We start from the raw sequence: 17,480 nt of genomic DNA, 5'->3' as shown, positions 1-17,480 counted from the left end.
GTGCCTCCGGTAACCCACTCCAGTCTCCGCCGCGATTCTCTTCCTGGTTGCCGGTGGTTGGCGAGTCGTACTGCAGTCAGCCAATCACCGGCCACAGCGAAGTCCCGCCTCGGCCGGCGATAGGCTGCCGGGGCCGAAAACGTCACACTGCCACTCAGCCTATCGCTGGGACTTCGCTGCAGCCGATGATTGGCTGAGTGCAGGATGACTCGCCGACCAGTATGGAGGACAATTTTTCTATTCTGGAGTTCTCCTTTTAATGTCATCCGTTTACATCCTTTTTTGATCCATTATTACTAGATAAGTGAAGTTACAATGATTCGATTCGTCACGAACTTCTCGGCTCTGCGGTTGCTGACTTAAGCCTGCGTAAACTAGTTCAGCTTTCAGGTGCTCAAGTGGGCTGGAAAAGGTGGATACAGCCCTAGGAGAGAGTCTCCAGCCCACCGGAGCACCTGAAAGCTGAACTAATTTATGCAGGCTAAAGTCAGCAAACGCCGAGCCGAGACGTTTGTGATGAATCGAATCATTGTCAATTTGCTCATCTCTAATTTTTACTTCTGAGCTTGCTCAGAAGAGGTGTGAGCAACCAGGAAGTAGCCAGATGGGGGGAAAATGGACAAAAACAGACAAAGGTCTTTCCGTAATTTTCTTTTTTAAATAGTCTGTTAAAATAACAGACAAATTTGCAACAGTTTGGTCTGTTTACCAGCAATAACTGGAGAATAGCGGGATGGGAAAGAATGACCATATGAACCTAGCCTAACCTGGGAACAAATAGTTAACAAATCAAAACTGCAACCAGCAACTAAACAAAACCATAAACAAATAATTACCTACCGTGATGACCTACTAGCCTGGTGCTTATCATTATATTATATTCAGAATCATATTGAGGGTGCGTTCCCACCTGGCGTATACGCAGCATATTTCACGATGCGCAAAATTTGGGGCAGCAGTGGGAAATACGCTGCGTATTCCTCGCTCACTATACACACACAGGGCTTTCCGGCAGCAGCCCTATGTGTGCAGTGAGTCTTGGAGGCGGAGCCGCGTGTCACAGTCATCAGACCAAGGATCAGACCAAGGTAGGGCCCGTTTTAATCAGCGTCTCCCGCACTATCCACCAATACCTGTGGATAGTGCGAGATAAAATGTGACAGTTTTCATTTAATGCAATAGAATAAAAAGTAAGCACATTTCTATAGTATATTGTTGCTTATTCAGATAGGTGAACTTTTTTTTGCCGTTGTTGTATGTACAGCCATTTTTGTTGTAAATGTAACCATGGCATATGTTTTTTGTGATATTTAATTGTTCTTGGTGGTGTCTAAATTTAAATGTAAAATGTAGTGCATTTCTACAGATTGTGGCAGCTGGAGTTTGTCGTTCAGATGATCACGTTTTACAGGGTGCTATAAGTAATATGAAGTTCCCTGTTATACTGGGCCATGAAGGTGCTGGGCTTGTAGAGAGTGTTGGTGAAGGAGTCAAAGATCTGCAACCTGGTAAGGCTTATTAATTTCTTAGGATTATGAATGGTAAAAAGTATAAGCTCATATAGACTGTGTTGGGCGCGAATATTCGCATTTCGAATTTTTATCATGAATATTGCAAATTCCCGAATATATTTGCTATATATTCGAAATGATGAATATTCACTTTTTTTTCCCCCCACATATGCGTATATTCCTCCTTTTCACTTGTGGGCCAATTAGAATGATGTAAATACACTTGTCATAGGTTATCAACAACATCGCTAGCAACCAATAGTAAAGTTGCCCACCCCCTCACTGTTTTCTTCCTCGAATATTCGCATATGTGAATATGAGTACGCAAAATTTGCAAATATAGGACGAATATATGTATATTCCCACTAGAGTACCCCTTTAAAGCAAGTTCAGTTGTGAACCACCTGCACGGTTAGGGTGAAGCAGAGTCCTATTGCTGTAATTGGAATTCCGCTGCAGAGTGTGCACTATGGAATATCCGTGGTGGAGCTTTTTGCTGTTGCAAATAATCTGCCGAAAGAATGTTCTTTGGGCAGATTCCGTGCAGTGTATATATAGCCTTCTATTGGGTTGGCAATATCTGCACGGTCCTGTCCGCCCTTGGAATCCTATAAGCCCTCGGAAAATTTTGGGATGAAGATTCCTCAGTGTGAACTAAGCCTCAGAAAGATAAAATCATACCAATCCTATACCTACCTAATATGTTAGTAGTGTCCATTGGAAAGATTTATCAAAACCTGTACATAGGAAAAGTTGCCCATAGCAACCAATAAGATCGCTTCTTTCATTTTTGAAAAAGCCTCTGAAAAATGAAAGAAGCGATCTGATTGGTTACTATGGGCAACTGGACAACTTTTTTCTTCTGCACAGGTTTTGATAAATCTCCCCTCATCTTTATTTAGCCAAAAAAAGACACCACTGTTTTATGGGCATCAGCTCCTTCTGCTCTATTACATTCTTCCAGCTGATAGTGTGTGTGTGTGTGTGTGTGTGTGTGTGTGTGTGTGTAAAAAATTTAAATAAAACTTGTTATGCCAAATATGTATTCTTTGTCATATTCCCTTTTTATATAGGAGACAAAGTCATCCCATTGTTTATGCCTCAGTGTGGACAATGCAGATGTTGTATCAATCCAGACAGTAATCTTTGCTACAAAAATGAGTAAGTAGTCAACTTAAAGGGGTATTCCAGGAAAAAACTTTTTTTTTTTTTTTTCTTATATCAACTGGCTCCAGAAAGTTAAACAGATTTGTAAATTATCACACAATAGAGAGAAAGGAACAGAAGGAGACCAACTCTGTATATGGGTGGTACCAGTATAAGGAGTCTGCGGCAGTTGTCAGGGTCCAGTTACTCCGTAATACCTGCGGGGTGCATGCAACTAGATAGAGAATCAAAATGTAACACTAGAAGAATGTAGCATTCACTCACCGCAACAACGGCATAGATGTTCCCGGCTAGAGCAGATCGCGGGTCGGCGACTTCAGGAGCGCTCAGAGGCTACAGCCGGTTTGTTTCACGCGCTGTTGCGCGCTTCGTCCGGCCTGTCCATGTACGTCATCGTGCTGCCCACCTTATATCATGTGACCTAGGGGGTAGTCATGGTGATAGTAAACAGTGATCTAATCAGCTCAGGTAACGCTCATACACGAGTGATATATGAAAGATAGATATAAATATGTGCTGACCTTTATTATGTCACTTATGACTATTAAATGGAGAATAATCTATTCTTATAAAGACTAAAAATAGTAACATTAAAAACTAAATAGTGATACTAATATGTAACAGGTATAGACTGTAAATGGGATAAAAAGTGATGTATAGCTATACAGGTTTATGTATTAAATAGAAATGGTGATAGATCTAGTTTATCATTGAACCCAAGGGGTCCCTGTGCATTACTTTTTAGGATCCATTTGGATTCTCTTTGTAGCAAGAGGGCGTGCCTGTCGCCGCCATCTTGCGGGTTCTCCACAAGTTCTAGTCGACCAAATTTCAGGACTTTCCAATCATTCGCATGAACTGCAGCCATATGACTGGCTAGACGGGGAATCCCTTTCCCATTTTTGAGGGTGTATAAGTGCTCCCTAAATCTGAAATTGAGTTGATGTTTCGTTTTGCTGATGTAAAACATCTTGCATGGGCACATGATGTGATATATTACAAAAGTGCTCCTGCACGTTATCAACTGATCGATTACTGTGGGATACACCACCTATGTTACAGAAATTGTTGCTGGCATTAAAGGAGCAGAATTTGCAACTGCCACATTTCCTGTCATGTTAAATTCACACAGCTAAATTCCTAACCCCAAGGCCGTAGCCCGGGGGGCAAAAACACCTAATTAACTCCCCTTTAAAATGTAACTTTTATTATATATATATATATACTCTTAAAAATAAGAATAACCCAGCAAGGTGATGATTAAAATTGGGATGTCAGGTAGGATAGTATCAATGTGATTAGAGCAGTATGGCTTCAAAGTCAAGGGCTCTGCAGCAGCCCAACATTCCTACACTGACACCAAATTAAAACACTAAATTGCCGCCTATACATGTTTCGCCGTCTCCACGGCGTTTTCAAGAGGCAAAATGTGGCAACATCACTTCAAAATGGCGGCGGGGACTATTTATAGATAATGCCCCTATCATAATCACTCAGCGACCCTTACATGCCACCAATCACAAGCCTCCTATAATTGCTCCAATCCCTATTCTGAATAGGTAAACACTTCCCAGGTAACTTGCCTTGGGAGCGCCAATAGAAAAGAGTACCAATTGCCTACCTCATCTTAAGACGCCAGTCCAATACTCCACGTCATTATGTTGTGTTGGCAAAGTGTGCCGCATCATAACAGCGCGTCACGCATGCGCTCATCTGACCACTATACTTCGCTGTAAGTACCCGGCCGCAAATGAGCCGGCGCATGCGCCCGCACTTATACATTGAATCGCGGTGACTGTCTCTAGTGCGCATGTTACTGCACTTAGACTTTGGTCATAGTCTGCCTGCACTTATGTGGGTTGTAGAGTGTACATCTGGATATTTGCTGTGGAGGAATTATGGTGTCCTGAAGGTACAGTTAAACCAAATGGTGAATGAATAATAAATAATATGAGTGTGTAAAAATATAAGAAATTTTTGTGTGCATATACGGTATATATTAATAACCTCAAATAAGTATAATTATTGATTATGATACAAATAAATGTGCATATAACGTACAGGTAAGTATCCCACACCAGTGTGATGTGCATTCAAACTGCAATAACACCCTCAGTTACGAAGTTCACCAATGGGCAAGTATAGACAAGTAATCTATTATATTGCCAAATAGCTAAAGTGATCTCAGACGCAAACTATCTGAAATCAGCACCCACGGAAATGTGCTATATAAAATTCCCTACGTCAGTGGCTCAATCCGTCAATAGACGGATAGGTGTAAGGAGGCAATGTTACGGACAAACGGATAGGTGTGAGGAGGTTATGTTACAGACAGGTGGATAAATGTAAGGGGGCAGTGTTAAAGGCATCTATATTACTATGATGATATACGATATATGTACCATAACATATCCTGAATTGTTTAGCAAACAACCGCCATGTAATCATGTATCGAGTACAGCACTGGTAAAGTGGAAGTAATAACTAACTAAACAAGTCACATCAAACAACTAAAGGAATGCTGCAAACGAGAACCCTTCGTTCAAACCCCTCGGTGCTTGGCTATGGAGTCTCCAAATCCATTTTGCCTCCTCCCGTAGGAGAAGGTTATCAATGTCCCCTTTACGTGGGCCTAATTTTAATTTACCCAATCCTACAAATCGTAACTCTCTGATCCGTCTTCCATGTGCCACTCTCATATGTCTAGACACTTGGGTGTCTTTCTGCGTCCTAATAGAGCTAAGGTGTTGAGAGATACGCTTACGAAATTCCTGTGTGGTTTTGCCCACATACCATTTTGGACAGGGGTACTGGGCTATGTAGATGATAATATAAGAGCTACAGTTGATAAACTGTCTAATCTCATACTGATGTCCGTCAATAGGATTCATCACTATTTTTGTCTTGTTGACCTGTTGACAAAAACTACAATGTCCACATGGATAGCAACCGGTGGTAGTGTTCCTCAACCAGCATTAATTTCTTCCTATGGTCACTAGGTGGCTGTGGACCAGCTGATCTTTAATACTAGGGCCCTTTCTGAATGTGATGCTAGGAAATTTTCCAATGACCTGTGCCAGATCCTGATCACGTGCGAGTAAATGCCAGTGTCTCTGCATTATTGCCATCACCTGGTCCGTGTGCCCATCATATGTTCCAATACATCTCACCTTCTTAGAGGTATCATTTATTCTAGTGGAGGTCAGGAGTGTATTCCTATCTGCCCTACACGCCCTCTTGTATGCTGTTTTTAGATTCTTGCGAGGGTACCCCCTCTGCCTGAACCTATGATACAGGTTCTGGCTCTCCTTCTGAAAATTCGCCTGCTCTGAACAATTCCCCCTCGCTCTGAGGTACTGGCCAACCGGGATACTCCTCTTGAGGGATAACGGATGCCAGCTACCCCAGTGGAGGAGTGAATTGGTAGAGGTGGGCTTACGAAAAATGTCCGTTTTGTAAATGGTTGAACTCATCAATATAAATATTGAGGTCCAAGAAATGGATAGATCGCCCACCTAAAGACCATACCGATCTTATTGTCGTTAAGTTTTGCCACAAATTCCTGGTATAGCTCAACCGACCCGTCCCACAACATAAGAATATCATCTATGTATCGGCCGTAAAAAATTTTACGGTTGATTTATGGAGATTTAATTCTCATTGTTAGACCCCCCCCTTTCTCCTAGCCAGTGTAATGGCAGGTTTTTTGACACAGCTAGTGAATGCTGAATGTTATGCTGCTGAAGCCCTACAAGTATTCTCTACAGAGAAACTTCCACCTGAGCAGACGAATTTACAACAGGCGTTTAAAAACGTGTCTAAAACCTATAAAAGATACATCAGGTCGTGGTGGGAAGTTAAAAGTTTGGAAATCTATGCCCAGCAGGGCATAGTTTATAGAGGTCTCCGTATCCCTATTGTACCTAACTCACACCGTGAAGACCAATATTTTATTAAGGGGTGGGAACAAGTGCTTACGGAAAATTCACTACGTATGATTGCGTACTTATTAGAGTACGAAAAGAAACACTTGGGAACAGTCAGTCTCGAATTGGAGGCTGAACTAAAAAATATACAAGGCTTTGCCTCCCATCCCGAATATACTGTACTTGAAGCGAAATTACAGGGTCATCTTGATCAGTTTAAAAACTAAATAAAAGATAAAAAACATAAAAAGTATATGAGACTATACTGATTTTGCTAACAATCAGGTATATTCTTATCGGGGCCTCAACAAACAGGGTCAGCAACATAGACCCCATTATTCATACCAACAGGTGCAAAGGCAGACAGATTTCTCAGAATCAGAGACATCGGGAACAGAGGGGTTCCTGGCGGATTCAGGCAATACCCAACGTCCCCATTATAAGAGAAAGTCCAAACCATATCGTTCTAGATACTCTCAAGCGAAACGTCCCACAACATCACAGACAGGTCCAACAGTAAGACCGCAGAATCCAGGGCAACAAGGACAGTCTGTAAATCCAGGCCAATTATGTTCATTTCCAAATCGGAGTGTTTCTCAAGCAGAACGTCCTCAATTGGGCAATACTGGGCCATTGCCCTCATTCTTATCCACTATGTCGGATGGGGTCATGACACAGGCAAACCCAGGACATGGGGTACACAATGTGCTGGGAACCATGGCGCCGGGTACCCCATTACCAAGGGGCCCGAAACCCACAATGACATCTATGTCACAGAAAAGTGGAACTGCCAATCAGCATTTTTTAGGGACATCGGGGATACAGTTTCCCCCCTCCAGCAATGTTCTGACAAGATTAGAGGACGAATATGATGGTGCCAATTATGGCGATGCACAACAGATTTATAATCTTTCCACATATGTCCTTAATGATGTAGAAATCTCACTCTTGAGGAGAGGCCTGTCCTTCACTCCAGTGCCAACATTTGATCTTGTTTCCTGGGTGAAGGACATTAATCTTTTTGCACAGAAATTGTCTCTCCACAAATGGCATCTTCAAAGAGCGAGTGATGAGAGGACACGATTACAACAAGATGAAGTCGTGCGAAATCAATTGCACAAACTTTTACTGGAGAGTGAAGGGGCTCCAGCACTATTTGAAGCTCCCCTCACTGATATGAAACCTAAGTTGAAACTAACTCCCTGTTTCTCACAATTTCCCAACATAGAGATTTTTGTGGACATAGTCTCACAGGAGTTGGGGAGTATCCGCCCCAAAAAAGAATTGGTTAATTCAAACTTGACCCCACGAGAACAAAATGCCCTGGCCCTCTTGAGGAGTAACGAGTCACTCATAATCAAACCTAGTGATAAGGGCGGTAATATCGTCCTAATGGACAGGGAGAAGTATACTGATATGGTGATGTCACTATTATCTGATGAAACCAAACACGAGGTCTTACCATCTGACCCTACTAATAACTATCTGAAAGAATATAGAGAGCTTTTGCTTTCTGCTAGAGAAAAAAAATCTTATTTCTAAACACGAACTACAAACTATGCTCAACCCTCGTCCCACCATTGCTACCTTTTATGCACTTCCCAAAGTACACAAGAACACCAATTCTATTAGGGGTAGGCCTATTGTTTCGGGTAACAACTGTCTCACACAAGGTGGTAGTATTTATTTGGATCACGTTTGTCACTGCACTTCCTTCTTTTTTACAAGATACCAAAGATACAGTGTTGAAACTCAACAATATTACTGTGACTGACTCCACCATACTAACGAGTTTAGATGTGGAGAGCCTCTATAGTAACATACGGCATGAGCTAGACATAGAGGCAGTTTCTACCTTTTTAGGCACTAAAAGTACACTGTTTCACGAGCACAACCAGTTTATATTAACCCTACTCACTTTCATCCTAACACATAATTATTTTATTTTCAATGGCACTTTCTATCACCAGACACAGGGCACAGCTATGGGGGCTTCTTGTGCACCTAATTATGCCAATCTTTTTTTTAGGGTGGTGGGAAAACACGGTTGTTTTTTCGGATGAGTTTATTTCTTTCACAGAGCACATTTTATTTTACGGCCGATACATAGATGATATTCTTATGTTGTGGGACGGGTCGGTTGAGCTTTACCAGGAATTTGTGGCAAAACTTAACGACAATAAGATCGGGATGGTCTTTACCTCGGAGATAGGTGGGCGATCTATCCATTTCTTGGACCTCAATATTTATATTGATGAGTTCAACCATTTACAAAACGGACATTTTTCGTAAGCCCACCTCTACCAATTCACTCCTCCACTGGGGTAGCTGGCATCCGGGATCCCTCAAGAGGAGTATCCCGGTTGGCCAGTACCTCAGAGCGAGGAGGAATTGTTCAGAGCAGGCACATTTTCAGAAGGAGAGCCAGAACCTGTATCATAGGTTCAGGCAAAGGGGGTACCCTCGCAAGCATCTAAACAGCGTACAAGAGGGCGTGTAGGGCAGATAGGTGAGATGTATTGGAACATATGATGGGCACACGGACCAGGTGATGGCAATAATGCAGAGACACTGGCATTTACTCACACGTGATCAGGATCTGGCACAGGTCATTGGAAAATTTCCTAGCATTACATTCAGAAAGGGCCCTAGTATTAAAGATCAGCTGGTCCACAGCCACCTAGGGACCATAGGAAGAAATTAATGCTGGTTGAGGAACACTACCACCGGTTGCTATCCATGTGGACATTGTAGTTTTTGTCAACAGGTCAACAAGACAAAAATAGTGATGAATCCTATTGACGGACATCAGTATGAGATTAGACAATTTATCAACTGTAGCTCTCATAATATCATCTACATAGCCCAGTGCCCCTGTCCAAAATGGTATGTGGGCAAAACCACACAGGAATTTCGTAAGCGTATCTCTCAACACCTTAGCTCTATTAGGACGCAGAAAGACACGTTGGTATCTAGACATATGAGAGTGGCACATGGAGGACAGATCAGAGTTACGATTTGTAGGATTGTCAAGTAAAATTAGGCCCACGTAAAGGGGACATTGATGACCTTCTCCTACGGGAGGAGGTGAAATGGATTTGGAGACTCCATAGCCAAGCACCGAGGGGTTTGAACGAAGGGTTCTCGTTTGCAGCATTCCTTTAGTTGTTTGATGTTACTTGTTTAGTTAGTTATTACTTCCACTTTACCAGTGCTGTACTTGATACATGATTACATGGCGGTTGTTTGCTAAACAATTCAGGATATGTTATGGTCCATATATCGTATATCATCATAGTAATATAGATGCCTTTAACACTGCCCCCTTACATTTATCCACCTGTCTGTAACATAACCTCCTCACACCTATCCGTTTGTCCGTAACATTGCCTCCTTACACCTATCCGTCTATTGACGGATTGAGCCACTGACGTAGGGAATTTTATATAGCACATTTCCGTGGGTGCTGATTTCAGATAGTTTGCGTCTGAGATCACTTTAGCTATTTGGCAATATAATAGATTACTTGTCTATACTTGCCCATTGGTGAACTTAGTAACTGAGGGTGTTATTGCAGTTTGAATGCACATCACACTGGTTTGGGTTACTTACCTGTACGTTATATGCACATTTATTCGGATCATAATCAATAATTATACTTATTTGAGGTTAATATATACCGTATATGCACACAAAAAATTTCTTATATTTTTACACACTCATATATTATTTATTATTTATTCACCATTTGGTTTAACTGTACTTATACCTTCAGGACACCATAATTCCTCCACAGCAAATATCCAGATGTACACTCTACAACCTACATAAGTGCAGGCAGACTATGACCAAAGTCTAAGTGCAGTAACATGCGAACTAGAGACAGTCACCGCGATTCAATGTATAAGTGCGGGCGCATGCGCCGGCTCATTCGCAGCCGGGTACTTACAGCGAAGTATAGTGGTCAGATGAGCGCATGCGTGACGCGCTGTTATGATGCGATACACTTTGCCGACACAACATAATGACGTGGAGTATTGGACTGGCGTCTTAAGATGAGGTAGGCAATTGGTACTCTCTTCTATTGGCGCTCCCAAGGCAAGTTACCTGGGAAGTGTTTACCTGTCCAGAATAGGGATTGGAGCAATTATAGGAGGCTTGTGATTGGTGGCATGTAAGGGTCGCTGAGTGAGGATGATAAGGGCATTATCTATAAATAGTCCCCGCCGCCAATTTGTAGTGATGTTGCCACATTTTGCCTCTTGAAAACGCCGTGGAGACGGCGAAACATGTATAGGTGGCAATTTAGTGTTTTAATTTGGTGTCAGTGTAGGAATGTTGGGCTGCTGCAGAGCCCTTGACTTTGAAGCCATACTGCTCTAATCACATTTATACTATCCTACCTGACATCCCAATTTTAATCATCGTATTGCTGGGTTATTCTTATTTTTAAGAATATATATAATAAAAGTTACATTTTAAAGGGGGGTTAATTAGAGGTGTTTTTGCACCCCGGGCTACGGCCTTGGGGTTAGGAATTTAGGTTTGACTTTTGGCCTTAATAGCCCCCCCAGGGGTCATTTTTGGAGTTTTGGTTAAATTCACACAGCCAACTATTATTTTTTGTACTACAATTTTCTTTTCTACTCTTCTTTTTCTTAATGTAGTCTGAAATGGTGCCACTCTTCCTGTATGTTATCATGGGGTTTCTGGATGCGACGACTTTCAGGTCTGGATCATTTTCTACAATGTACCAGTGGCGTCTCAGTGTGTTATTAATTATAGTGTTCATCTGGCCATTGGCAAATGTAAAAGCAAACCTTTTGGTTCTCTTCTTTTATTCTGCTTTTTTATATAGCATTTCTATGCGATCCATACTCTCTCTACCTTTTTATGTATGCACTCTCAATTACTTGTTTAGGATAGTTTCTCTCTGTTAGGCGTTTCTTTAAATCTTCTGCTTGCTGTTCGTACTTTTCTTTGCTGGAATTAATTTGTTTCAATCTAATAAATTGGCTCAATGGTACCCCTTTTTTTACGTGCATCGGATGAGAGCTCTTGAAGTGGAGCAAGGAATTCCTTGCCACACTCTTCCTGTGGCCCTCTGTGGTGACCTCGTTACCTTGGACTATTAGCTTCATATCCAAGAACTCAATTTCTTTTCCACCATACACACTTGTAAAATTCATATTCATATCATTTGTATTGTTTAGATGTTCAACGAAATTTTTGAAATCTTGTTCCGTCCCCTCCCAGACCATCAGGATATCATCGATATATTGTTTATATGCCTTGATTAGAGATGAGCGAATCGAACTTGACGAACCCAAATTCGTTACGAATTTCATGAAAAATTCGATTTGCAACGAATACGAATATTGCCGCGATTCTATCGCATGAATCGCTTCATTAAACTCCATTTTACAGCGTTCCAGACTATTGTAGAGCTAAGATGGCTGATCCACATGTGAGTACATGGGGCAGGGGATTATGGGAGGGCGGGAAACAGCGGCGGGAATGAAGGTAGGCGGGCTGACCCTGAATCACATGTGAGATGCAGCCTATCAGTGTTCACTGACCCCTGTGATGTCACAGCCCCTATATAATCGGCGGCCATCTTGCCTCTCCATTTCATCTATGCACTCAGATGGAGAGGACGGGACTGTGTGTGAATAGCTCATACCACAGAGTTACACTGCAACTGCTAGTCACATCAGCATTAGGGAAAGGCAGGAGTGCAGAGTGCTGTGCTGTTACTCTGAGAAGGATCATTGATAGCTAAACCTCCTATTCACGTTATTGAGCATTGCAGCAGAGAGGGGCAGATAGCTGTCAGCTGCCTCATACAGATCTCCAAGCTGCCTGAACTTTCTGAAGCATCTCATCTCCTAATTTTTCAGCCCAATTGAGGTTTTTTTTTCTCCACAAATCTTCTGCTGCTCAGAATTGTGTGACAGAGTGCAATTTAGGGTTTATTCCCTGGATTTTTTTTTTTTGGTGGTGCTGCACTCTTGGGTCCTGCTGCTGTTCAGAAATAAGTCATATTAGTGTGGACTTTAGTGACTTTTTACCATTTTTCACCTGTTCCTCTGTTTCTGTGCTAAATTCAGTGTTATACCACACGTTCTACACCTGCCGGTGTATTAAAGGAAAAAAAAGTTTTTCCTGCGTACAAATACGCTTAACAGTGTGCTCATCATTACAAAGGGCATACATACAACCAAGTAGTGTACTATTTAGTACCTGTATTTCTGTCTCGGTGCTAAATTCAGTGCTATTCCACACATTAGTATACACTGGCTGGTGTATACAACAAAAAAAAATTTCTGTGTATAAATACGCTTAACAGTGCGCTCATCGTTGCAAAGGGCATACATACAACAAAGGAGTGTACTATTTAGTAACTGTTATTCTGTCTAGGGCCTATATACTTTGAAAGGACAGCCGTAAGTAATCGCCTGCTGCTGTTCTATACTCTCATAATCGCAATAAGTATGTCAGGCAGGGAAGTGCCAGAACGTGCACAGAGAAGGGGCAGAGGCCTACATATGTCAGGCAGAGTTGGCAGCAGATTTGGGGCGAGTGGCAGCATGAGTCGCAGCAATAGGCCTCAGCTCCCGTTAACACCCAGCGGTCGTGTCGTCGACCCATCTCTCCTCGTCAATTGGTTTGCACACTCATCCCCATCATCACAAGCGACATCTGACAACCCCAGTCAAGAGTCGGTGGGTTCCTCAGACACAACCCTCAGTTGGCATGGCCCGGAGCAGTCCCTGTAATCCCATTGCCTTTGTCCTATGCTGTTCCCTCTCCCAAAGAAGTATCTCATGCTTTGGGTTCAGCTCCACTATTTAGCGAGGACGATGTAATAGAGGACAGTCAGCATCTAATGGGCAGCCAAGAATGTGAGGAGACATGCGTCCCTTGCTCCGCAAAGCCAAGTAGTGAAGCGGAGAGTGACGTGGGAGGCGGTGTTTCAATTGCTCAGGGTCCTGAGGCAGACACTGTTGTGGAACACGAGGAGGACATAAGTGACGTGCACACATCTTTTGATGATGCTGAAGCCAATTGCAATTGGGAGCCAGGTGCAGAAGCCAGGGCTTCATCATCATTAGGAGAAGAGATTTGCTCTTTGCCAACCTTGCTGCCTCATAGACAATCAGCGTGGTGGTGGCAGTAGTGGAAATTCAGGAGCCAAACGTGCCAGGGGGAGACCACCTGCTTCGCTGCAAGCTACCATTCAGGGAGGTAGTGGAACGGGGGTTCCTAGAGACGGCGCTAATAGCAGTGAAATAGTGCGAACTACGGGTGGGAAAATCAGCTACTATGTGGTGTGGTTGTTCTTCATAAAGAATCCGGAGGACCTTAGCGTAGTCACATGCAAAATCTGTGGGCAGAAAGTGAAGCGTGGCCAGGGTCCCAATCTCGGCACCACGGCCCTGCGTCAACACATGATTCGCCACCATAAAGCGGCCTGGGATAACCGTGGCTCCGAGGTAGTGGTCCAGCCTGCCGCATCACCCAGTGGCCAACCGCTCCCTCCGTCATCCAGCCAAGGCTCCACCACCTCAGCCGAAGGGAGTATTGTGTCAAACCATCCTTCTTGCGCTCCTGCTTCCTCCGCTCATAGTCAGCCATTCCGCCAACAATCGATCGGCGAAGCCATGTCCAAGAGACAACAGCATGCGCCCACTCATCCAATGGTGCAGAAGTTTAATGTGCTCCTGTCCAAGTTGCTGGTGTTGCAGTCCCTCCCTTTCCAACTGGTGGACTCTGCAGCTTTCAGGGAATTGATGGCTTGTGCCGAGCCAAGGTGGAGAGTCCCAAGCCATCATTTCTTTGCGAAGAAGGCAGTACCAGCCCTGCATAAGTTTGTACAAGAGAAGGTGAGCCAGTCCTTGAGCCTGTTGGTGTGTTCAAAAGTGCACGGCAGCGCCGATGTGTGGAGCTGTAACTACGGGCAGGGACAATGCATGTCTTTTACGGCCCACTGGGTAAATGTTGTTCCTGCACAGCCACAGCAGCAACTTGGACAGGTCACAACGCTTCCTCCTCCACACTCTCGCTCCCAGGCAGTTGGTCCTTTTACAGTGTGCGCCTTCTCCCCCGTGTCATCGGCCTCCACTGCACATCCAAATCTCGGTGGCCCTTCATCGTACCACATGTGTAGGGCACAGCGGTGTCAAGCCGTCCTTCACATGGTTTGCCTTGGCGAACGGAGTCACACAGGGGAGGAACTGCTGAAGTTCATTAGGGAAGAAATCGGAGTATGGCTTACTCCACGAAATCTGGAAATGGGAACCATGGTGACCGACAATGGGAAGAACATTGTGGCCACGCTGCGACAAGGAAGTGTGAACCATTCGCCCTGCATGGCACACATGTTGAATCTGGTTGTCAAGAAGTTCATCAAGTCTTCACCCCATTTACAAGACGTCCTGACAATGGCAAGGAAACTGTGCATGCACTTCAGCCACTTGTACACCGCCAAGCACACTTAGCTTGACCTGCAGCGTCAGAACGGTATCCCACAACATAGTCTCATTTGTGACGTTGCCACACGTTGGAATTCCACCCTCCATATGTTGGACAGACTATACGAACAAAGAAAAGCCATCACGGATTTTTTGATGATACAAGCAGATAGGAGTACTCCCCTGTGTAACTTCAATGAGAAGGAGTGGCAGCTCATACGTGACACCTGCCGTTTGCTGAGGCCCTTTGAGGAAGCCACATTTTTTGTTAGTAGCTCGAATTACGCCATGAATGACTTAATTCCACTCCTACATTTACTCCAGAAAATGATTGAAAACATGGCTGGTCACGGCAATGGAGATGTTGCGCCTACATCAGAAGGCTACATGAGTCCTGTGGGGAATGAACTGGAGGAGGATGATGAGGGGCAGAGCGGAGCACAGTTTACGGTGGATGAGATGGACGGTGTGTCTGGTCATTGGACAGGAGGGGAGGAGCAGGAGCATCCAGAGGAGCTGGAGGGTTATTACGAGGGAGGCAAGACAGAAGACCCAGACACACTGTGGCAGTATGCAGTGGAGATGGAGGCAGGTAGTCCCAGTGAGTCACTGTCACAAATGGCACGATGCATGCTGAGTTGCTTGCGTAGTGACCCCCGAATTGTCAAAATTCGTCACCGTGATGACTTCTGGATCTCCACCTTATTAGACCCTCGCTACCGGCCCAGAATGGGGGCCTTTTGTACACCCACTGAGAGGGAGGACAAACTGACCTACTTCAGAGAGCTTCTACGTAGTCGGTTGGCCGATTTCCTATCTGCCACATGGTCCATCCACTCGCAGGTCTGACTTGGGGGGGCCCTCTGCGCTCACCTTCCACTGCCACGGCTGCTGGGGAGGGGAGGGGTGGCAGGAGCAGTACCGGCTCAATCAGCAGCAGCGTGAGTCTACAGTCGCTGATGAGTAGCTTCCTTCAGCCGCATAGTGAAGCTACTCATCAGCAGCAGGTGGACATGGAGCAGGACCTGAACCAGCAGGTGATGGCTTACCTCGACATGACCCTGCCAACAACCGTTGAAGATCCGCTGGACTTCTGGGTAGCCAAACTCTATTTATGGCCGCAACTAGCGGAGTTTGCCCTGGAAAAGCTGTCCTGCCCGGCCAGTAGTGTGCCATCAGAGCGGGTGTTTAGTGCAGCAGGGGTCATAGTCACCCCAAGGCAAACTCGTCTGTCCACTAAAAATGTGGAGAGACTGACGTTTGTCAAGATGAATCAGGGATGGATCAGCCAGGATTTCCAGCAACCAATGACAGATGGGTCTGAGTAGATTGACCATGCTCCTACAACAAAATTTTCTCTGTTGTGGTTGGTTATGAAACCCTCTGGGGCAGACCTGGGGATTATACGGCCCGCTTGACACATACGGCCCTTTGATTGGCTCTGACCGGCCCGCGCTGATTGGGGGACATCTATGCTGCCTAATCTGGGGGACAACTATGCTCCTAATATGGGGAAAACTGAAGCTTCTGGCTTTGGGCCTATAATTTTTTTAAGTTTAGCAGTAGCTAAATACATGCTTAATGCAAATGTCAACATTGATCTTTAAATGTAAGGGGTTATGAAAACCTCTTGGGTACTGCAAATGCATGCTCCAGACTCATTCTGTGTCTTTCAGGAACTACTTGCCTCCCTGGTGCCTCTGGCCTTGGGCCTTAAATTTTTGGATGTTTAGCAGTAGCTAAATACATGCTTAATGCAAATTTCAACAATGATCGTTAAATTCGCGGCACTCTGCCAGGGCCTTCTCCTACCCCGCCTGGGCCGATCCGAGGACCTCGCTAACCAACTCACTAACTAATCCAATCGCTTATAGCGACAGGCGGTGTGTACAAAAGGCAGAGACTTAATAAACGCCAGCTTATGACCCTCACTCGTTTTAAGATTAAATAATTGCAATCACAGATCCCTATCACAAACTGGTTTCAGCGTGCAACACGCACCTGTCCTTGAAAGATAGATGCTAATCCGTTCAGTGGAGCGCTAGTGCGGCCCAGGACATCTGAGGCCATAACACACCTGTTATTGCTCGATCTCTCAATTGATCGGGCAAGGTAAGGGGTTATTAAAGACTCTTGGGTACTGCTGAGGCCTACTCCTGACTGCTCCTGGTGCAATGTATGGGGTAATTAAACACTCTTGGGTAGTGTTATTGTTAAATTTTACTGGTAATTTTATCAGTAATAAAATAGAATTTTGCAGAATGCTAACCGTTACACAACGGAACGCTTGTTGCGTGTAATTTTTTTTTTTTATGAAAAAAAAATAATAAATAGATGGAGAGGGATTAACTCTGCTTAATCATTTTTGGCGAATTGAATCCTTTTGCCATCTGATTTTTTGG

General features: G+C 44.1%; 1 protein-coding gene across 2 annotated transcripts in view; it reads left to right on the top strand.

The window, feature by feature from the left end:
* The window catches only part of LOC130362412 (alcohol dehydrogenase 1-like), a 66,926-nt gene that overhangs the window by 15,250 nt on the left and 34,196 nt on the right, over positions 1-17,480 (top strand). For both annotated transcript variants that reach the window (XM_056566848.1, XM_056566837.1), the window contains exons 3-4: positions 1,367-1,508; positions 2,585-2,672. In XM_056566848.1, the coding sequence (XP_056422823.1) occupies positions 1,427-1,508; positions 2,585-2,672 (170 nt within the window). In that variant the 5' untranslated portion in view covers positions 1,367-1,426. The remainder of the gene's footprint in view (positions 1-1,366; positions 1,509-2,584; positions 2,673-17,480) is intronic.

The sequence above is a fragment of the Hyla sarda genome, chromosome 1, assembly GCF_029499605.1.
Source record: "Hyla sarda isolate aHylSar1 chromosome 1, aHylSar1.hap1, whole genome shotgun sequence".
NCBI lineage: Eukaryota > Metazoa > Chordata > Amphibia > Anura > Hylidae > Hyla > Hyla sarda.
Note: the sequence above shows the minus strand (reverse complement) of the source record. Positions and strands in the feature narration are given on the sequence as shown.